At 37.8% G+C, this 23569-nt stretch overlaps 1 protein-coding gene across 1 annotated transcript in view; it reads right to left on the minus strand.

Annotated features, from left to right (window-relative positions):
• The window catches only part of LOC113126194 (CUB and sushi domain-containing protein 3-like), a 274111-nt gene that overhangs the window by 180747 nt on the left and 69795 nt on the right, over positions 1 to 23569 (minus strand). Inside the window, exon 3 of the mRNA XM_026300093.1 lies at positions 7962 to 8074. Within this exon, the coding sequence (XP_026155878.1) occupies positions 7962 to 8074 (113 nt within the window). The remainder of the gene's footprint in view (positions 1 to 7961; positions 8075 to 23569) is intronic.

The raw sequence follows: 23569 nt of genomic DNA on the forward strand, positions 1-23569 counted from the left end.
GATACACTGTGTGGACAGTCACTGAAGTTTTGACTACTTTGTTAATTATTACAAAATTCCACAATCCAGATAATAAGCAAATGTTTCTGTATAACACTGAAAAGCACAGTTATTATCTGGTAATAAACTTACAAGATGACTACTGTTAAAATACTTTTTATTTTAATGTGATAGTTAAATGTGTGCTTTGTCAGAGCAGAAAGGTGATCATTATAAATATAGTTTATGTATTTGATGTTTTCTATAGTTGGAGCAAAACTGTTATATTGTTATATCCATGACACTAAACCAATCAGAGCAAATGTGAAGGAAAAAAAAAAAATCAATACTCTTATAAACTAAATTATTTCAAAGAGTGCAGTGACACTGTTCAAGATATATGACTGTGCCACAGTTCAATCAACAGCCTTATGGTTTGTTTGATCATTTGTGGATTACTTTATTCTTCGGTTTGCTGCAAATACAGCTACAAATACAATCTAAAATCACTGGTTTATAGGTATGAGTCACTGACTTTCCTATAATTTGTCATATTTCATTGTGCTTTGATGCTTTTAAAATTCATTCAAGAACAGGAATACAGGCAGAGCGAGATGAATTCAAAATAACCTATATTTTCAATATATATATTAAACCAAAAACCAAAATATGGTTTCCAGAATCAGCTCTCTGTGCCTGCTTTCATTGTGTGCCTTTATTTGTGGGTGTAATTGTTTTGATTGATGCCCCTGTGTTGAAGCTGACCTTGTAGTGGTTGGAACAGTGAATTCATACTGTAGATAAGAAACACACACACACACACACACACACACACACACACACACACCCTCACACACACACACACACACACACACACACACACACACACACACACACTCACACTCACACTCACACTCACACTCACACTCACACTCACAGCTTTAAAACAGCATTGATTTCTACTGTTTAACTAGAAAGCATAAAGTGCATTACATTATTACAGTGAGGCCATCTTCTCTTCCTCTGTCCTCTCCTATTCCTTCTTTTTTTCCCGTTCTCTCAACGCAGATTTGTTTTTCTCATTCTTCTTGTTTCCTACAGTTCACACTTTGTGCTACTGCAGTTACTCTGTGCTCCTCTTCTATCTCATTTCATACCCTCTCTAATCTCACATACTTCCCACTTGCCTATACAGTATTATGTTACCATGTTGCCATTAAAATACAAAATGCATCATAATAATCATAATAAACAAAAGAGAAAAAAAAAATTCTGCCAAGAAACAGATCACACTAAAAACTAGGACAGATAGACTCAAAGCTCCTCCGCTGCCTTCCTAAAATCCCATGACTTGTACTGACAAAAAGTTAATATTTTATTATAAAATTGGAACATTAACTATTGCCTTCAAGAACTCATTAAGCTCCAGATCTTTCAACTAACCTGCACTATTGTGGTCACTTCCTCTTTCCCATGATGCCATTAACTGACCTGGATGTAACTGTTGAATTAAAGGAGGAAGAGAAAGACTGAATGACAGAATGAGAAAGGAAAGAAACAGACAGATGGAGGGATGATAGAGAAGTCGATATTGTCAGTCCCCTCAGGTCTCTTTGATAAAGATCAGCACAGCCACAGCCAGAACCTTAATCACACCCGCATGCACGCATGGATGGACCTACAAACACACACAACCCACAAACACTGCTTATGCTTGTTCGATAGACAGATGCATGCCCTCAGATGCAAGCAGAATTACACAGTCACACTCACACACGCACACACACGCACACACACACACACACACACACACACACAACTTTTATACTAAGATCATGTTGAAGTCAAACACTAGAGTCAAAAATCAATCAATCAATCAAATTCTGAGAGGGAATCAAAAAACCAGAAAAAAGCAAATGGTGGAATGCTCCTTTTATTGAGCTTGCCGTCATTTTAAATATGGATGCAAACATTTTAAAAACTGAGATTTAGCCCCATGAGATCCTGTGTTGACATTTCAGTGGAACTTTGCCCATCAGCTGTACAATCATTCAGTTTTCATAAAATGTTCGCTAAGGAGCCATTCTCAGTGGACATGCACCAGGCATTCTGACCACACTCATCAATGTGAGGATTGAATCTTGTTGGCTTGAGTTGGCTGTGACTGGCAAGGAATCATCAAGTCTGAAATATTATTGGCACAGGAAATAAAACATTTAGATGTTGATGTTTACTGAATTCCAATGTGGAAAGCAATTAAACTTCATTCTAACAAGGGTTCACGCTTTCTTGATGCTTCTTCATTAAACTTGGTTTAATTTTGTCAACAGAGAATCAATGTGGCTATTGACCACATATTAGGGAGACAGAGGGAGCAACGACTAAATTTGTAATAAAGGTCCTTTTTTTAGGTTCATTGGCATCTTTTCATGCTCGGTTAATAGTCTAAAGTCAGTCACTTTAAATGTGTGCTAGCCATAAATGATCCCTATGAAATACAGTACAGTTGAATGATATACAAATACATACAGAAGTACAATCAAAGCATCAATTTTTCCATTTAATTTGTCCAGACTAGGTTTGTTTAAATTTCAGACTGAACTGCTGTCATTGGATGTCATTTATATCAAGATGGTACAGGAGAAGGTAGAAGAAATTAGTGCACGACCAGAAGGTCTGGGATTGGCTGTAGCCCTCTGTGAGTAAGGACCACTTTCCATGATATTATGTGGAACTGATGGGTAAATGCCCAGATTGAGACAGGTCCATTGATGGCAGTGACATCTGGCCTGTGAGAGTTCCCAAAGCATTTAACCTCCTGCCAGCCTTCTGTTTGTTTGAAAAAATACATTTTCAACCAGAAAAAGGAATGGACAGATAATAAAAGATCAGCTCTTCTTTCATCTTATATTATTTATACCAATGCAACTTTCTCCAGTGAGATTGATTTGTGTTTGAGAGTCTGAAAACTTGTTGTTCCTGCTTCTGGTGACTACAAAAACAAAAAAAATATTGTGTTTTGCACCTTCAACCATTTTACTTTCCATTGAATATGTTTTCTTTTTTATCTCCCCATCTGTATTTTATGACTTTGTTTATGCCATCTCTTGAGGCACTATGTAAACTGTCTCTGGTAAGTGTAAATGAAGGTAAAAGAATTGTATTGCTGTTATATCTTAGGAGAGAAGAAAAGAAGCAGCAGAGAAAGAGGAGAAGAACAGTGGCAGTGAAGAGAGTTTGGGGATAAAGGGAGTGATGTAAAATCTCTGCTGACTTGTTCGTCACATAGTACCGTGCCCTAAAAAGAACAATACGTTCTGAGGTCCATCTTATGAGGAAAATGATTACACATGGAAGCTGCGTATCTGCTTGTGTATGCATGCCCTGGCTTCTAGATACATGGCTGTGTCTGAATGCATGTTTATGAATGTGATTAATGTACATTGATGCTTAACAGTGGCTGCCTCTACCAGATAGATTACATTACATAGATTCCTAAATGTCTAGAAAATGCAACCTTCAAATAATCTCTAAAAGTCTCCATTCTTATGCAAATATGTGTAAATAGTGGCCTCAAATGAAAGAGCTAATTCACATACAATATTTAATATAATTGCAAAAATTGTATGCAATTTTCTTTTGTCTAACAGTTATTTTTATATGTCAGTCCAACTAATAATTGTGATTTATATGTTTTTATACTTTGAGTAAATTAGCAGCGACTGATCATAGAGAATAAATTAAAACAGCGAGAGGAAACCCATTATTTTCAATTTTAGTCATATTATTTACTGATGTACGTAGACCTAGGTCAGTAAATGGCTACAAGCTAATGAAAGTAACACTTACTCATGTAAAAATTTGAATCAGAGTAAAAGAAGATAGAAGTGTAGGAGTACTATGAAACAAAAGGAATAATTCTTTAACGGTGATCATGTAAGTAAGAGGACTCAAAAAGAAGAATTTTTTAAACAACTATCACGCAGCGAAACAACAGTATATGTGTGCATGTGTGAGTCTAAGTGCTGTGATAATCAGTGATTCCGTCTCATCAGCACAATATCAAACTGCCTCTGACATCACTGAATAATGCATCACTCTCTTTCTCTATGTTTCACACACACATGCACATTTACACACTGTATGGTATGTGCTGGTGTATGAATTAGTTATGACCTGACAGTCTTCAGACGGAGAGGAAGAAATGTTCAAGGATTCAACAATCACATCAAAGAACATCCCACCAAGAAGAAAAGGACGAAGCCACTGTACCTTTGCCCTGCCAAAAAACTCCTACCTCTCGACCAGCCAGTTTTTTCATTTCTTAGATGGATTTCTGTACTAGACTGTGGATATAATGCATACCTCTGTACCACTAGGCATTATGCATATTTTCATTCATATCCATTCATCCATTTTCCTCTGCAATAGCAGCAAGTAAAGCAAAGCAGTCCAGACTTCCTCTTCCCAATCCACATCCTCCAGCTCCTCCTGGGCTCCTGAGGCTAGTGTCCTGAGGCATTCCCAGGCCTGGTGGAATATAAAAGCACCTTCTAGTTATGCCCCAGGGTTTAGTATGACAGGCTTGGAATACCTCCGGAGCAAGATGTCCAACAGGCTTTCTCATCAGATCCTCAAATAATCATGTTTCTTTCAGCATAAAGGGCCAGCGGTTCTACTCTGAGCTCCGTCTAAATTTCTTATTGGCCCCATATTATATTCCCAAGAGTGAGTCCAGTCACAGTAAAGGAAACCCAGCATGGTGGCAATCTCATTTTAACACTACCCAGAGTTTATGACCAACTTTAAGGGTCAGAGACTTCCTCTACTGCCTTGGCTTTTACAGCAGTCCAGTAGAAACGGCAGCATCACTACTGACGCTGCAGTTATGAGCTAACTCTTCTCATTCTCTAGCTTACTCCAACGTGTTTAAATCTTTCTCTTAAAAAAGGGGTTATTTTCACATCGATCTTCTTAGAGCTAAGCAGAAATTAAATTAGTTTTGATTATTCTTGCTTTGTGAGATAAATTAAACTGCATGATAAAAGCTAAGCTAACACCACAACCAGGGGAGTTCCCAAATCTTGAATCAAATGAAAACCTGAGCAGTCTCTATACGGATCTTAATAATGACGTGATCACAGGATTTAACACTTACACCTAATATTAATAAGCACCACTAGGATTTTTAGATTTGTTTCTAACCCACAAACTTTTAAGGAGAAGTGCTGACTTAATTCAGTATTTGCCTGCTGAAAATTATCAGTCATGAAGGTCAATTAAATTCAGTCCTGCAGTAAAAATAAACTCTTTCAACAAGTGAAATGACAGCTACTGAGACAGCTGTTATTGGTAATGTCTAGGTATTAAGTGTCACAAAGACAGAACGATGCAGTCGAACACACATGCTCACACACACACACATACACACAAGGTTGAGCTTGTAAAAAGCTAACAACAAATCCATCAACAATGATAATGAGCAGGTATTTTTTTTTTATCTTGTCTCTTCTAAGAATGCATTGTGGATAATGCTAAGGCATTACCTGTGAAAATCTAAACTCTGAAATGGCTCCAGTAACAGATTAGGCATAAGGATTACATGGACTGAGGATGACGTGCCAAAAATTGTCCAAATCTGGGTGGATCATCCCTCGAGCTTGCTGTACACATTTACATCCTAGTTGTGTGCTGTGGACAGTATGAGCTGCTGAATATGGAAAGACAGATCATCAGCATAATGTTGCATTTTTTCGAGTGCCAAGTCTGGTCTGCCTCTCTGTCTCACTGACTCCCCTCTGTCATACACACAGAGCAAGTCAAACAGCTGAATGTATCAACAGCAGGAGCTCTTCAGATAAGTCCCCTGGAAGCTCTCAAGAAGAGCAAGTTCTTTCCGTGTCGCACACTTGCACACGCGCACACACACACAGACACACACACACACACACCCACACACACACACACACACGCTGTACACACAATCGCACAGAATGAACACTGGCCAAGAAGCAAGTAAAAACTTGTGCCAGGGAATGAATCTGGGACAACTGCTTGGACATACAAGTAGCACACAAACACCCAAACCCAGTCACAGTACATGTGCAGACTGAAACCAAGACACTTTGCAATCAGTGATACTGTCATCATGCAGCGCACTGGATACACATACCAACAAAATGAACACCCACCAACCAACAAACTTAGAAAAAATAAAAGTGCAAAGGCCCATGGAGGGATGCAGCGGGACACACACAGAGACAAAGTATGTGCATCATTTTCATCAGGAACCAGCTGTGACAAACACTGTATGTGTCCAACAGCGAGCCAGCTTGCACAATACCCTGAAACTGAAGCAACGGAATGGAATCCAGCCATCATTAACCTTATCATTTACTGTAACATGCCAAAATGTCTTCTGTCAAAGCCACAACAAATAATTCTGGCACTTCAAGAGGCACACAGCAGCCAGCAGACTATAAGATAAATCCCAACACAGCACTGATTGGATTGTTGTTTAACTTTCTATGAAAAGTTCTAATGATGGACTGATGTGACGAGTCCAATGGCTCCATTTCTCCATTTTACTGCAGTCTTCAACCATAGGGAGTAATCTGCAGGTTTTCAATTCTGCTACAAACAACAGCAATCAATCAGACACTAGCTAGTGTTTAGCCGGCACAGAAGGATGAATACAAGGCACCATTTCTTCAGAGGGAACATTCTTTTCTGAGAATATCTCCATGACTGAGCAATTCAGAGTACGGCTTTAAATATGTGTGTGCCTTTTATTTAAACTTCTAGTAAATTCTTTTGGCACTCCATTATAGCTGTAGTTTCCCATTGACAGTGATAACTTGGTGCCTCAGAGTACATTGTGTTATAACTTATCATTCACATTGAACTGATTATGCCTCCATTTATATTTTAGATCTATTCAATAAAAAACAAGAAACTGGATAAATGTGTATTTATTTGTTTTGTTGGTTTGCTCAGTGTCGTGTGTGTGTGTGTGTGTGTGTGTGTGCGCCTCGGGTACACCATTTTATGCTCTTCTGATTTATCCTCCTGAACTAACTGCCTCATTGAGGACATCAAAGTTTTCCTAATCTAATCTGAAATCTTTAATGCACATAGGACATGGTGCTGATACATACTGAGTTCTAATTTTAACTATCACTTCAACCATTCATATCTCTTCTTTTATCTTTTATCTTCTTTTATCTTCCTTTGCCCTAAAGGAGGAGGGCAAAGGGGGATGTTTGAGATACAACCGGAATGAGCTGTGTTTCCTCTGGAACCAGCCTCTACATTTTTTTTTTCTTTGTTAAAATGAAATGTTTTGGTAAAAAACACTAACATACCAAGGTTAATTTATACAATATTAAACAAAGACTTTTCACAATAAGATTGTTTGGTGCTCAACCATGACAAAAATCTGATCTATAAACTAGAAATATGATAGACTGGTATTCTGTGACATAAAAATCACAAAAAAAAATATCTTTATTTCTGTTCCTGCAGATCTATGATAAAAAGTCTTTGCTATGCTCTTATTTTGTGTCATGCTGTGCCCATGTTTACCCCATCTTTCATTCTGTTAAGTTTGACAGGCTCCCTTGTTGAAAAGGAATGAACTTGTAACCCATTCCTGAGTCCCTGTGCTGAGTGGAAAGGAGTCTAACATGTGGATTGAGTTCGGAACATTGTAGTTCTCCTTGAAGGCTTTTAGTCTGAATGACTTCTCAAAGGAAATGAACTCAAGTGTCCCTACAAACAAACCTTATGTTCTAAAGGTTTGTTATTTCTATGCCAATTACTGCTCGAATGCTGTGTTTTAGTTGCGTGCATTCTTTCTTACATGGCTCACAAGCACTGTCCAATGTGAGCTTTGTTATACGTTTTCTTAGCGTATAAACATTACCACACACCAACCCATACACACAAACACAAACACAAACACATAGAGACACTTTTCTGACCTTCATAGTTGAGTTTGAAGCCATGTGCAGAGACAGCAAAGTCACTGGTCAACCTCAAAGAGAAGACATTTCCTGTGCTGGTGACCGGGGGAGGAACCTGGAAGCCTGTTAGCCTGTAGAAACCCAGAGAAGAACATGTTGACATTATCACCAAATGACTAAACACATTAAACATCCAGGAAAAACACCTGTCATTCTATTGTTGACTTCACAAAAGGCCTTACAGCTTGTTAACCTATAACAACAAAGACATTTGCATATTGATGTGTTAAAAATACCAGCAAGATCATTTACACATTCAAAACAAAAAGTGCATGTTGCAGGAAATATCTGTAACAGGCTTCATTGTCCTCTAGTCATTTATCCATTTATCCTGATTATTGGTCAAGAAACTCATCAACCATACTTTGCATATTCAAGTCAGTCATAGCTTTTCTGTTGGTTGCACTGTTACACAAATGCACAAATGTAGTACACAAATGCATATGTGCTTTCAAGAAGCATTTTATAAACTACTGTTCATTATGTAAGACAGTGGCTTTCAGTAATTTCTCATACCACATGTACTTTGCCAGTTTGATTAGACCTGTGTCTCTGATGTTTGCACTTACCAGTAACCCTGCAGAACACAAACGCCCCATTCTTTCAAAATGTAAGTAGGGGCTACACTTAAACCTACTTTTCAGTGGGGTCTTTTAAATACATCAAGGCACAAGAGCAACCTGTACCCATAGTCAGCCAACCTGTAATACCAAAAAGGGGTTTGTGTACACACAGGTAAAATTTAAAAGAAGAGTCAAGTAGCAAGGCTAGGCAGCCTTTAATCTGCGCTCCACATGCTCAAATTTGTCCTTGAAAAAGAAGCTTACACCCAACTACGCAGGTGTGCCTTCAGCTTTTAGATTCCTCAAATGAAGGAAGAAGAGAAGAGGAGAAATGGAAGGCCAGCTTTTTTTTCAGGTATGGAAAAGGGCCAAACCTTCTTGCTGCCACTGCGACACATTTTCTCTTGTCCTGCGGCTAACATTCTTCCTTTTATTTCGCCTCCCTCCTTCCTTCCTTACCCTCCCTTCCACTTTCATTTCTCCACCTCCTCCTCTCCCTGTTCCCTCAATATACTTATACCACCCTTTCCTTTATACTGTAAATCTAACTAACTGCCTTCTTGTCTTCCATCATTCCCTCTTTTTGTCTTTCTCCTTTTCTCTCACTGGAATTCATTCTGTCCAACCGTTTTTAAACTTCTTCTTTGCCTCTAATTTCTACTCTCCATATTGGACATAGGAGACAAAGTCAGTAGTCTCTTAGCAACATCTGTACCTGAGTCACTGAGTGATCTTTTACAGACTGGCATTATTGTAGGGACAGAAATGATGTCTGTGACCTATGCCCTTTGCAAAGAAAACTGTACAAGTGAAATTTTAGCATAATGTGTCTCTCCAGTTATGATAAAGTGTCTAAAATATTTGAATAGATCACACAATGCAGTGACTTCTTTTAACTTTGTATTCTCCTGCCCCATCTATGCACTCATCTTTCCTCTCAATCTGGTCTCTCGTTTTTCTGCCTCCACATTTTAATTTATTAAGCTTTCTATCAGCAACAGTTTCTTTAAGAACCTGCCCTCTCTTAGCCTTCTATCTATTCTTCCTTTCAACCCATTTTTCATCCTCTCCATCTCCCCCATACCTTGCTTTTATCCTCCATTATGGACCTGCTTTATCATCTCTCCACTCATCCTTTCATCTCTCCAACCTCCTCTTTATTTCTTCCATCCTCTCACGTCCTCCTTTGCATACTGTATTAACCGTCTGCCCTCTCCTCTTTCTATTTCTCCATCTGTCCTCTCATTTTTTGCCATTGTCCATCACTCTTTCGCACTCTCTCGCACTTTTCTCTGCTTATGCAGGTCATTCACCTTTCTGTTCATCCAAAACGTGCTTCACTCCCTCTTGCGTGCTTCCATCTCTCCTGTCGATTTGCTTTCCTATGTTTTCTGTTTCCACTCTTTCTTCTAAGTTGCCCATCCCTGTATTTTGATTCTTGTTACTCGCCTGATTTACTGCCTTTCTGTTTCTTCATTCCCTCTCATCTAGTCTAATACCACTCAAAGCCCCCACCCATCCTTTTAATCTCTTACCCAGTTCCATCTATATCTTAGCTGTATTTCTGTCTCTGTTGCCTTTGTATTTTTAGTTAGTTTCTTCTCTCATTTCCAGTATTTTAAGCCCTGTATCTCACTCTATATCTTTAGCAAAAACAATGCTAATAAAATTTTAAAAAGAAAAAGAAAGCAAAAAAGAAAATGTAGAATGGTGCCAGTGGGATGGCAGCTGGTTACAACAATTTGTCTCTATATTTCTTGTCTTTGAAAGTTTTTGAAAAGTTTTTTGTTGAGCAATCTTTCTATCTAGCCAGTTGCTTTTCTTTGGTATTATCTTGCTGTCCTTTCTAACTGCATTTTCTCTTCCTATCTTTTATCTGTCGTTTTCAGACCAACATACAATACACATTCATAATGTGCATGAAAATAGCAGTTTGTCATCATGCTTAACCTTGAATAGGATTTTTTTTTCAATTGTGCTACTGTAGACTTTATAAAGTAGTACCCAAACCCAATGCTATTTACAGTGTGTGTAGCAGTCTGGCATTCCTGAAAGCAGAATGCTTTAAAAAATGCAAATCACTTTTAAAGGAAGAGAGAGTAAGGCACTAACATGTCAGGAGAAGTAGTATTATTAATATTATTAGGGTAAAACTTCCCCTACAGCATTTCAGTGACAGAAAAGGAATTTTTAAATAGCAGGACAAAGTGTACAGTCCAAATGTCATGGCTGCTTAATTTTCATAAACAGAACAGTACCACAAAGTGTCATAGTCCATCAAGCAGATAGGGATGTCATAAGCATTGCCAAATATGATTAACTAGATTCTTAAATCACTGTAGTATGTAATAAATACATTCTTTCTTACTGTAGCAGCCTGCCCAGATATCGCTGTACTTGATTTTACATGGAATAAATACGGGGATGGAGACTGCCTTCTAAAAGACAAATTCAAATGTGACATAATCTGTCCTGGGTAACATATCGAAAGTGTTTTTATTTGTTTTGTTTTTATGTATTAGGTTCCATTCATACTTGTATTTCCAAGCATCCACAAAGAGGACTAAATCCTAATGTGTTTCAGTCGAATTCTGAATGTCACACATTTATGTAAATCAGGGTCACTCCCTGGCCACTTTCTCATGCTGCTCCCTCAACCGGACAGACCACTGTTCTTTAACCCATGCACATCATTCAGTGGCTGCAAAGATACAACAGTTCCTCCAGTATGATATTATGTGTTAACATTGCATCCTGCTGCTTTAATGTGACAAGAAAAAATATAGGTGTCACATCTGTGTCACTTTTCAGCCCTGACCACACAGTTTGGCAGTGATCCTTTTACAGCATACTAATTCCACATTACATCTGTTAATGTTGTTCATTTTGCTAATATTTTCATGCATTGTGGTTAACAACAATTAGCATTTTCTTTTGTTGTCAAGCTGTGTTTTTCCAAAAGGTATACCACAATGAAAATAATACATAAATAAATAATGGAATAAAAAAAAGTAGAGTTGTAAAAAACAAAATACAGCATTATAAAAAAAAGCAAATATCATGTTATGTAATTAAACATGTAGCCATTTCCTTTTTCTTGCAATTTTTCTCCACTATCTTATTTGTGATGCTTCAATCCTGTACAATCAGTCAATCCTTCTCCATGCTGTCTCATGAACATACACCCTAACAGCCCCAGCCACACACGCACACACACACACACATCATAAACCAGTCATATTTTCTACAAAAAAACAACAATAGAGTCTACCTAATGCGATACGAGTGTCGGACCCCCTCTTTCCTTTCTCCTGTCTTTCTCTGTCCTTCACTTGTATCTGATGGTGTCTTTATTGCCAACAGGGAAAAAAGATTTTTCATTATTATTACTGTCATGGAAAAGGAAAAACTGGCGTGAAAAGATAAACTGTAAAAATAAAATAAAAGCAAGAGGGACTGACAAAATGAGACAAGCGGTCTCAAAGTTATAGTGGATCTGAACTGCATCATATAATCACAAGATGAGTCAGCTGATAGAGGTCAACAGACACGCCTTCTCATGTGCTTGGTATAGATATTTAAAGGAGTAGTGTAGGCGCCTGCTTGGACCTAAAATTGTACAGTATAGTATATATTTATGAAGATTTCATTTTATAACCATGTCTCATTAGCTAGCTTCAAAAAATGTATTCGTTTACTATGCACTTGTGTAATTTCTAGTATGCCTCTTAATGTGTAATGTTTTTCTCTCAGCAATTGTCAGCATGTGTAGCTACCAGTCCCTGACGACCAAACTAACAGTACAGAGAGACCAATGGGCATGTTTGTGAGCTACAGAATGTGTGTGCATGTGGTTGTGTGTCCATGGGAGTACTTTAGCTTGTTTGGATTTTATTGAGTGGATACTGACCCCAGTATTGACCCTAGAAACCAAAATGCTCTGAACCTCCTCTTCCCTTTTCTCAGATTCTCTTTTTATCGCCAAGTTCCCCCATTTATCTCTTCCTTTGTTTCTCTCTAACCCTCTCTCTCCCCTTCTATATCTATTAATCAAGAAAACTGTATCAATTACTTGGTCATTTACTTTTCTTTCTATCTTTCTTTCTCATGAGGCAGGTCGCTTAAGACAACTCTTTCTTCATGCTCTACCTGCCTTCCCACAAATCAGTGTCTACAGTGTGCTTAGTTTGAAAAGTAAGTAGCAAGACTGAACTCTCTAGATTTTGCTGTTTTTATAAAATGTAGTATTTGAGTATGTCTTTTATCTAGTATTATTCTTAATTTTAAAAACAATTCAACTAAAGTGTTAGGAAATACTGCTTGTTGGTTACACATACTTTACTACAACAAATTATTGTGAAGTAATTGCCTGTAATAATTACAACTGCCAAACTTAATCCGTTTTCTTTTGGCCTTTGAAAAATCAAACATATCCATATGCAGATGATATTGTACTGTATTTTAACAATATTGATTACTGGTCATATAAGGATAAAAAGTACAAGGATACTTTGTCGGGTGATTACATATGCAGTGGTTTCAGAAAGTGAGTCCCCTTCACATTTTTCATACTTTATTGTGCTATAGATTTCATTTAGGTAAAACGGTGTATCATAATCCATAATAACCCTTCTCATCCAATCTGACAGAGAATGAGAAGATCTGCTTGGAAGAATGGAACACCTTGCCCAAATCCACGGTGCATTTGTAAAGCGATTTTTTCAGTTTTAATTAAATTCACAGCACAATAAAAAGTGCTGAATACTGTCCTGAATACTTTTTGAAATTAAACTATAACCCATCTGTCACATAAAAGGTAAGTGATTTCAAAATTAATTCATCCACATTTGATCTATTTGCAAGCTATGTAAGCTATGTTTAATATACTAAGTTGATTAATTTAATTTGCAACATGATCTAAGGAGCCACATTTGTGATAGCAGCATTTGTGTACAGACACTATACTACTTCTTCAGGTAATTAATGTGAAGACTCATAAATAAAGCAGTTCAAAAAGAGTATGTAAGTACTCAATACAATTCAACTCTACATTAATCTATGGCAGGTTTAACCTGTGCAAAATACTTTAAACGTAGGTGAGCATTAGTGAAATATTTAAAAAGAGAATTTACCTCTTTTATAAAAAAATCTCTCATCTCTGTCTTTCACTTAATGTCCAGTAGATTTATTTCCTCAGCTCAAGTCCAAAGTTCATGGTCTATAGTGAGGGGGTGAGTAATAACACACAGATGCACAGGCACTCGGTCATTTTTCCGGTTACAGTGGATGTGGTCAGTAGTCTCGGGTGTGTCTGGTAAATCAGTCATCTGCTATCCGCCCTGAACTTTGTGTGTATTTTAGTATCCCTGTTTGTGTCCACGCAGGTCCTTGACCATGGTGGCATGCTATCCATTAAGTTGGTCACACTAACATAAATTCAGAAGTACAGAAAACCCAGTACAAATAGACCCCTGACCAAGTCACCCTTACATGGCATCCACTACCGGCTGAAATCATAACAGAATGAGAGAAGGAAAGAGAAAGTGGATGAAAGAAAGAATATTAGCTAAGTCTCAAAAATGTATGATAAGCTGAATGAAATAGAATGAGAAGGAATCAGTGTGTGTAACTGAATACTTATTCACTGTAGCTAATGTATGGTCATATCTGTGGAAGCAAACTAAAATATTTAAACATGACACTGAAGCAAAGAAATATAATGACTCAATTACCTCTGAACACACACAAAACATGAACCCACATACACTGATTTACAAAAAGACAGAGTAAACAATGTCAACTCTCATACACATACAGTATACTTGAGATCACATGGAAACACACTTATAGCTAGACCACCTTGAAAGTCACAATCGAAGAAAACCAATTTCCTTCCAGCATCCAGTGTTGCTACCTTGGCTTTGTCTGCTGGCCTGTATGCATGCCTGCCAATGGGCATGTGTGCCTCCATGTGTTCATAAAATATAGAAACTGTGCACGGGCCTTCTCATCCCAGAGCTTTGAAGGTGACAGGCTATTGCTGCTCTCTGTGCACCCCTGAGGAGAGACACTTCTGACTGGGGTTGAATAGTGGATTAACCTCCCTGTCAGCCCCCGAAATTCCAAGACAAACACCCACAGACTCCAACTGACATGAACTCATGCAAATTAAAGACCCAATCCATAATTGTGGAGTAAAACAAATATTTCTTTTTTACAGGTAGATTTTGCATAATTTAAAACATTTTTTCCTATGTATCCTATATTTAATGCATGTTTTGAACAAAAGATAATTAAAGATAATTAGATTCAGTGACATTTGAGACGTTTCTTTTTTGTTATCTCTAACACAAAGAATATTAAAACTTTAAAAACCATGAAAAGATTAGTAAAATACAGTAATTAGTTCCTCTTCGCTCCAAGATCAGTCCATGGCCTCACAGTTAACCTAGCGTTAACTTAGTGTTAATGTTGACCTTTGACAGGACCGAATATGTTCGAAGCTAAGCTCAAAATATTTGGGGCCCCAGATGATTATGTGTAATGGTGTCAATGGTGATAACACAGTAGAGATCAGTAAGTTTTACATATTTGCTTATTATCACTTTCTGATTTAAAAAAGGATGAATAAATGTCACACCTGCAGACACAATAAGTCACTGTCAGAAACATATGCAAGTACCTGGGTGGAACAACTGTGATGCAGCCAGGAAAGCAATTTTAAAATAGAACTGCTTTTGATAAACAAACTTGATTTTTCTCATGAGACTTACAGCAACAGTAAACAGTATCCTTTCATTGTTGAAAAAGAAGTTGTTGCTTTCCCTATTAAATGATAAATGTTGTGTACCTCCTTCTTTCTTCCCCCCCTCCTTCTGTCACCTGCTGTCTTTCTCTCAGGCAGTTAGATAAATAGTGAGTGCTACCCCCCAGAGCTAACGCTTGTTTAGACTGCTGGCTACCCCGCATCACTTACTATTAAAGCTGACACGCATACATAAAAAATGGGCAAACAAACACATGAATGCTCATAGTCGAATGGAGACACGCTTTGATGCGGGACAAACACAAATATTGTGTGTTGCATGTTGCGAGTGCACACACCTGTATTCTGTAGATAGGTAGAGACAGATTGCATGTGTCTACTGCCATTTAAAGGAGAGGTGTCAGAGCTGACAACACCTTAAAGGGACAGTCGTTAGAAAGATATATGGATGAGCTGAGACAAGAAGGAAAGAGAGGATGAGATATAATGTAAGAGAGAGATGGGGGGATGTCTCAGAAGAAATATGATGAGAGATTCAGAAATAAACAAACACACACACTAAACAAAAACATTTGGTTTTATAGGGTTGGAATATAAACATTGCAATTTGGTGTTAAAGTGTACTGTACTCAGCGTTTTGTGGCACTGCTGTGAAAATTGCTCTATAAATAAAATTTTATTATTGTTACTGCTGTAATGCCCTCTATGGATGGAAATATTAAAGTCTGTAGCACTTCTCATCACACGCATTATGAATAAACTGTCATTACTTACTAAAAATGTATGTATTATGAAAAACAAGATACAATCATTTGCAGGTAAATTGTGATAATCAGCAACACACTGCTCTAATTACACCAAAAATGAATACATAATAAGCCATTTTACAGATACATACAACTCATCTTGAACAAATATTGTTATTGTAAATATTTAATATACAAACAATTTATCATTTGCATGTGTAAATCTTGTTTTCAGCATGAAATACAAATTTGCCACCAATACCTAGAATCTTTTTCTTTCTGTAACATATCATGACAGTTGGGTGTCAGATGTGGCCTGTTGTAGTTGTAATCATGTCCAACTGTGATGCTGCAGTACACTGTGAACCGTTGTGATGGACAAGGTGTGAACAGAGCATGCAACAGTCACTCAATGGGAGCACAAACAGGCTTTCTAGCTGCATTGTTACAGTAAGGCAACTGGGTCAGTTATGAAGGGTAATATACTGAAGGGTACTGCAGATAGAGCATTTGATTTGTTCTAGGTCTGATTGTCAAAGCTACCTTAGCCTGTGGACCCTTTAGTTAGCTATACTTGTACTTTTTTGGCTCAGTTTTAACTTATATTTGACTCGCTGGCAAGAAAACTAAAAACAGACAGCATTAAATATACCTGTTCTGCTGTTAGCACTTTTTGGGGGGTTTATGTATCCCTAACAAAAATGCATTAATTGGCAATATGATTCATCATGTTATTGAACTTAAATAAGCACCAGCTTTCATTACAATTCCTGTAAAATGGCTTATTTTCAATGAGGTACTTGTTAGCTAGAGATAATAGAGATGCTAATATATTTTGGAAATGCTAGATTGAGGTCAGCTAGTGGTCCTGCTGTTATCAGTCTGTCATGTCTTACTTCAATAAACAGCTATCTATTCCTCTGTGTGTGTGTGTGTGTGTGTGTGTGTGTGTGTGTGTGTGTGTCTGTCTGTCTGTCTGTATTGAGGTGTATAACCTTGCCTGTGGTAATAACTACTACTTTGACTTGTTAGAGACAACAAGCGACCAAATAACAGTGTGACAGAGCCAAACAGTGGACTCATAAGCACACATACAAACACTAACAAATGCATGCAGCAAAAAAAAAAAAAAAAAAAAAAAAAAATTGTTGGCAAACACTCAGATGCACATGCATGCACTGAGAGATTGGCTGAATGTCAACTTGGCATGTTGCCTGAAGGCTTTTGGCCCATTTTCCTGTTTATGTGAAATAAACTTTTATGACAAACACAGCTCAAAATGTAAAATAAAAACAAAACTACACTCTTATTCCCCAAGCTCTTGTGTTTCTTGTGTGCAGTCTCTGGATAAAGCACAAGTGATAAAGTAAAAATGAATTATGTTTACAGAAAATAAAAAAAAACACGACAACACTGTTTTTACAAATTAGCTAAAACTTTCATTGTTGAATAATGAAATGCCACTGAAAGCCTCAGGAGGCCCTGCCCAAAAAGGCTGTAGATGGAAAAGAACTGATCACAGCAGTAGAAGAAGATGAAAAAAACAAAAACAAAAAACAAATACCAATAACTGCCTAAATATCTCAATATAAATACTGAAACAATACCAGGGAAAAAAACTAACCCTTAAGGAGAAGCGATGGACTTGCAGATGACAGAACATGGAACTTAAAGTACTTTTTCTTTGTTTTGTGTTTAAGAATGTCAGTGCTGTGGAGTACGTGAAAAGAGGCCATCAAACGAGTGAATTACATTAGTCTATCAGTAAGTTAACAGCTTAAAAGATACAATTTAAATTGGACATTTGCCCTTAATTTCCTTGCCAAGCACTGATGGTGAAAAAAGTTTACCTGTCACAAAATAACGCTCCTTTGACTTGGCATATGCTATCTATCACATTCACCAATCGCTAACCTGTCAGTCCTTTTAAACTACTTCAAATTAAGTTGGCACATGTGCTGATGAGGTGCTTTGCCAAGTCGGACCTGTTGGCTCCTTTGGTTTGTGTGGGCTTGAAACCTCTTTTGCCAATTGGCGTTGCAGTGCCCGCAGGCTTACCCTGACTGTTGGTTACATAAGTGAAATAACGCCATACATCACTTTATGATATATGGCTTTGCAAGCTGTGCACAGTCGAGAAGAGCACTTGTAGTTGCAGCCATGCCTCTTTCTCTTTTTATTTATTTATTTTTTTTTGTCTTGCACACTGTTCCACAGCAACGCAACTTGGGATTAAGGTTCTATTGTGATACCTTTCAATTCTCTGTAAACCGTGCAACACTAAGGCTCCAATTTTAAGTACAGGTGGACTTTGAATGTTATTCGTTGGCATTCTCCCTCATTTAGTCACACTTCTTCTCCAGTTCAGTATCATGAATTAGCAGAGATGGACTGACACTAGACTAGCTACAGATGGTGGCACAGGAGTAAAATTAATACAAGTAGAACACTTTAAACACACAGGCAAACATGCTATGGGGACTCTGGTTCTTGTTTAGCTCTGACTTCACTATATGCTTTGATATCATATACTGAACCTGTGGACAGATGGGGTGTTAATTTTAATATGCAAACACACTTCCTTGTGTGTTATGTTTTAGAACTGTAAGCCAGGAAATATAGCTTCTATTCATAAAATCACTCTGGGGTGCTCTCAGCCTCATATTCCTGTTATTCATGGGCCTGGCTTTGGGAAGGTTTTTGATAATTATAATTACCATTCATAAGGAGGTAAATAAACATATGTAAATACAGCATACAGTAGGTGTAACCTACTCAAAATGCAATGTCAGTAAAAGCATTTGCATGCACTGTAGCATACAAAATAAATGAGACTGTGGTGAAATTTAGTCTCACAAAATGGTACTGTAAGTGAAATGTGTAGCTGGCACAAAGCCAGTGAATTTCTTTAATTCCTCTGCAGACCACAATTTCAGTAGCACTGATCCGACCAGAGTCAGTGACTTTAATTTGCTCTTGTGTGAAAATAAATGACATTCTTCATTCAAAATTGCTCCTGTAAGAATGTCCTATAAAAATGGCTTTAGTTCCCAATGCCTATTGAAATCCCCTTTTTGTGTGTAGGTGCCTTGGGGTTGCCAGTGTATGCTCATCCCCAGGCCTCAGGCTATATTATGTCATCTGGTGTTAATGTTTAATAACATAAGGCACTTAATACTGCATACTAATGATTTGGACAGACACTTAAAACTGCACAAAAAATGATTAGTATTAGGTCCAAAGTTGCTCTTTTGGACCTAATGCTGTATATAGTTCCACTTGTTCTGGGAAGATAAACAGGCTATAATGGTCAAGTGTTATGATCAACCTTAAGGTCACAAGGCTGCCGGTTTTAAAAGAATAACAAGAACATATTAAATGAAATTGTAGAAAATAGACATAAGTTGTGAAAATCAGTATTGGTAATGAAGTGTATGCACATGGTACACACAAAACCAAGGATAATGCAAACAAAAGGATGTGGCACTTGGAGATGGAGGCTCCCCTGCCAGTGAGTGAGTGTGGTTAAAAATATGCTGAGAACACTTACAAGGACTTCCCAGGAACAGCTGAATAACCCCTAAGCTCCACCCTGCAGAAAACCTGCAACATGTACAAAGACACATGCACAACACCAACCAGAGGGCACTGGGGCCATCACACAAGTGACACTGATTAATTGATACATCAACACTGTGTTCATGCATGTGCATGTTTGTTAAGGTCAATACATGGTCTTTTAATTGAATCCTTGTATCTCTGTCTTCATGGATAATGGAGTAGGCAACAGAGCAGAGAGAAACACATTGTTCTAACTCTTTCTGTATCTGGGCCTTTGTCTATCTATCACTGCCCTAATCTCTGGTTCTCACTACAGGTTGAAGACTGAAAGGCCCCTGTTTGTAATATTTAAACAGACTTACCTACTGTGCATGTTTAAATGTACATACACAACAATTAACTAAAATGAAACATACTTTATTTCAGAGTACGAATCAAATGAAGATGTTGAGACAGATTGTTATAAGACACTGTTCAAGGACTGTGTAAAAATAAACTCGTGATAATTACCAACTATAAGACTTTCATATCTACAGTGGTCACATGGTACAACTTCTACTCTCTAGCACAGGTATTTCCAAACATCCAGTTTCTAGACAGGTCTGGCTGCCTGATACATCTTTAAATGAATGAATTCATTTTAGTTAGCAAACAAGTATTTGATACATTTTGATCAACAAAACAAAATTATATTTATATTTTCATATCATAGGTCTCTCATTAAGAATCACAGAAACCAACTGTCACTGTAGTTAATGTCTGCATAAAGAAAATTAAAATTACTGCTGAGTGTCTTGTTAAGACTATAGCAAGTCACTGCATAGCTTTTCATGGCAACATAATGTCTGATTAGGTGAATTAAAGTATCCCAAATATTTCTGTATTCTTCACATTTTAGTTGTTTTTGGGCCATGTGACTGTATTGTAATGCATTAAAAAACACGTACAATAAGAAAAACAAACATGAAATTGTCTGAAGACACAGACAGAGTGTGTATGACAGACCCACTAAGACAAGTAAGTTTAAATAAGGCAGCACAGAACCAAGTAAGAACGTCATCTCTAACATTCTGTCTAGAAACGGCAGACAGAACAGAGGTGCGGAAAAACAGAAACAGCGTACCCACATTGTGTCTTGCTGCTGGTGTTCTGTGACATACTAAAGGTAACAATTCCTCTGTTGTTCCACGTCAACACAGTACTGATGGGTTCAGTGTTCAAACTGAATGTCTCACAAAAGTAGAGCTTCAGTGTGGTTGTCTTCATATAATGAGAGAAGCATGTCTTTTCCTGCCCACACAGTTCACTACTAAACTCTAGAGGGGCGGTGGGTGGCTATGAGATTTCAACAAGACGCTGTCTGAGGAAATGCCACATACCTTTAAAAAATGTGTTTGAGAGAAATAATGGAGTGGGTTTTTTTTTTTTTAATCACTGACCGGGAAACACTCAGAAGTATGAGGGGTTTCTACTGGTTTCAAGGTCAATCTGAGACCCAAACACTGATTATCACATCAACTTGAGTGAGAAACAGAAGCATTTCAGCATTTCACAGGCGTCATATCCACAAAGGCTTTGCTGCTCTTCAGAAAGTCCATTTGCAGCTCAGGTGCATCATCTTTTTTGAGGATACTAACTCAAAAGAAACAGCGGTGCACAGATCAGAATATGTCATTTCAGAGATAGAAACAACCAGAAACAGCAACAGGGGATACACAGAAATGGGGAAAAAAGCTAACCATGGCAGAAATCTGATGTTCTTGTTCAAAGAATAGAAGGGAAAGTACCACAAAGCTACAAATTCTCTAGATAACAGCATCCAATGCACTACAACATGCAATTCAGTAAGGAGAAAGACAGAAACTTTCCCTTTTTCTTTTAAGACTTGATTTTTCTTTGTCTTTTCCTACATATACCCTTTTCTGCTTTCTTCTTCTCCCCTCATCCAGTGAAGTTGTCCCAATCTGGCCTCCCTTCCTCTGTCATCTATTTCTTTGGTTTTCCTCTTCATCTCTTTTCCTGCCTTTGTCTCCCTCTCTTTAATCTGTATGTACTGCGAGCCAGTGTCTCCATTCCTACCTCCGGGGGCTGCGGGCCAGCTCTGTGGCTGATCATAGTGATCCCTCCCTGAGGAACAGACTGCCTGACACCTGGGTGACTGCCCTGGAGGAACTGTGTGTGTGTGTGTGTGTGTGTGTGTGTGTCTATGTGTGCGCATTTGCATGTGTGCACATAAGTCTGTGCATGTATGTCAAGGGGCTAATGGGCAGCTTGAAGGGATTACCTATTTAGCCACTGGGATTACTGGAACTTTACACACGGACACACACCTATACACACACACACAGGGCAGTCAATATTACCAGACAGGAGAGTCATCCAAAGTATATTGGCTGACTTGTTACACCACCCTGGTTCTCATTATCCTGCTATCCAAAACAAACAGGGTTAAGAAGATCCAGCCATGACCAAAGCTAAGTGGATCTCACAGGGCCATTCACAACTCAACAGGTTTAGCACACAGAATCAATGGCCATTTATTTGGAGTATCAATAGTCAAATCTGAAATTGTGAAGAGCAAATTAGCACAACCTAGACATGCATCAGAGCTGTGATGCACACAGCAATTATTTTGTGAACCTCTGGGGCTGTAACAATGGCCAAAGAATTGTGTTGCTGCTTTAATTACAAAGCCACATCTTGCTGCTTCCAGAAAGACTCCGAATAGACTATGACTTTGAGGTTTCCTACATTTAAAGCATTATTTCTTGCCATATACAAAGATAAAGGATTGACTTGTTTACTCGCCACTCCGATTTGCAATGACAAGCTCAAGGTTTCACAAGTGCCAACTGTCATAAGCATTGCCTTACATGCTTTAGTTATGCTGCCAAGAAGTAGCTAATTGACATCAGCTGAAAATATGACCTTAGCAGTCTTACAAAATACTTGAAAAAAATGTTTGAACACTGCTCTCAGTTAGGACTTATTTGTAGCAACATTTTGTACCACCATTATTAGAGCAATAACTAAAAAAAGCATATGTCTTTGTTTCTACTAATTGGGTGGATTCCTAGAATACAGTTCGCACAATACCCATTATTGCTGCTACAAAAAATACCTAAAATGTGTCCAGCACATTTTCATAATTTATATACAAATTCATTCTTGACCTTGGAAACATTAACTTTTCAAAAAAATTTTTTGAGCTTTAAACATCTCACAGCCAATCAAAGTCTTATATTAATTATTATTTTAGGCTAGCTAAAATAATTTGATTTTAAAATGCAAACAAAGGTCTTGATATGGTAGTTCCTAAGGTTAAAGTTTTAACTTCATCAGCCACTCATAAGTAATGTTTAAATGTACTTGTTTTAATGGACTGGTTCTTGCCTATGATGTGAAATGGCACCCCTCGTCTCTCAAAAGACTGAATAGACCACTCACAGAAAATGAAGGAAAAAAAATCAATTAATGTCAGCCCCAGGTGTATTAAATGCACACAGACATTATCTCTAGGGGCTTCAGTGGCCACAATATGAAACAAAGAACAGGAGCTATAAAGACTCAAGAGAGATATATCACCAGGGGATTTAACTCCTGAATATTGTACTGCACTGTTAACGTTATTGTAATGATTGTAATTATAATCTGTGCCAGGCTGAGCTGAAAAGAACAGAGCTGGTTATCAGTAGTGAATTAATGACATTTATAGGAAGAATTGGGAGAGAAACAGATGGAGTGGGGGCTGAATTAATATTGTGAAAAGAGAGACACAGAGAGGGACTGAGAGACAGACATTAAGAAAGAGATGAAAGAGTAAATTACATTAATTCAGTGAAAGGAAGATGTAGAAAGTCTCAGATTGTGAGAAAGAGAGATGATACCAGTGACTGTTTAAAGAGAGTAAACTAAAAGCGTATATTCAGA

This window comes from Mastacembelus armatus, chromosome 11 (genome assembly GCF_900324485.2).
Source record: "Mastacembelus armatus chromosome 11, fMasArm1.2, whole genome shotgun sequence".
NCBI lineage: Eukaryota > Metazoa > Chordata > Actinopteri > Synbranchiformes > Mastacembelidae > Mastacembelus > Mastacembelus armatus.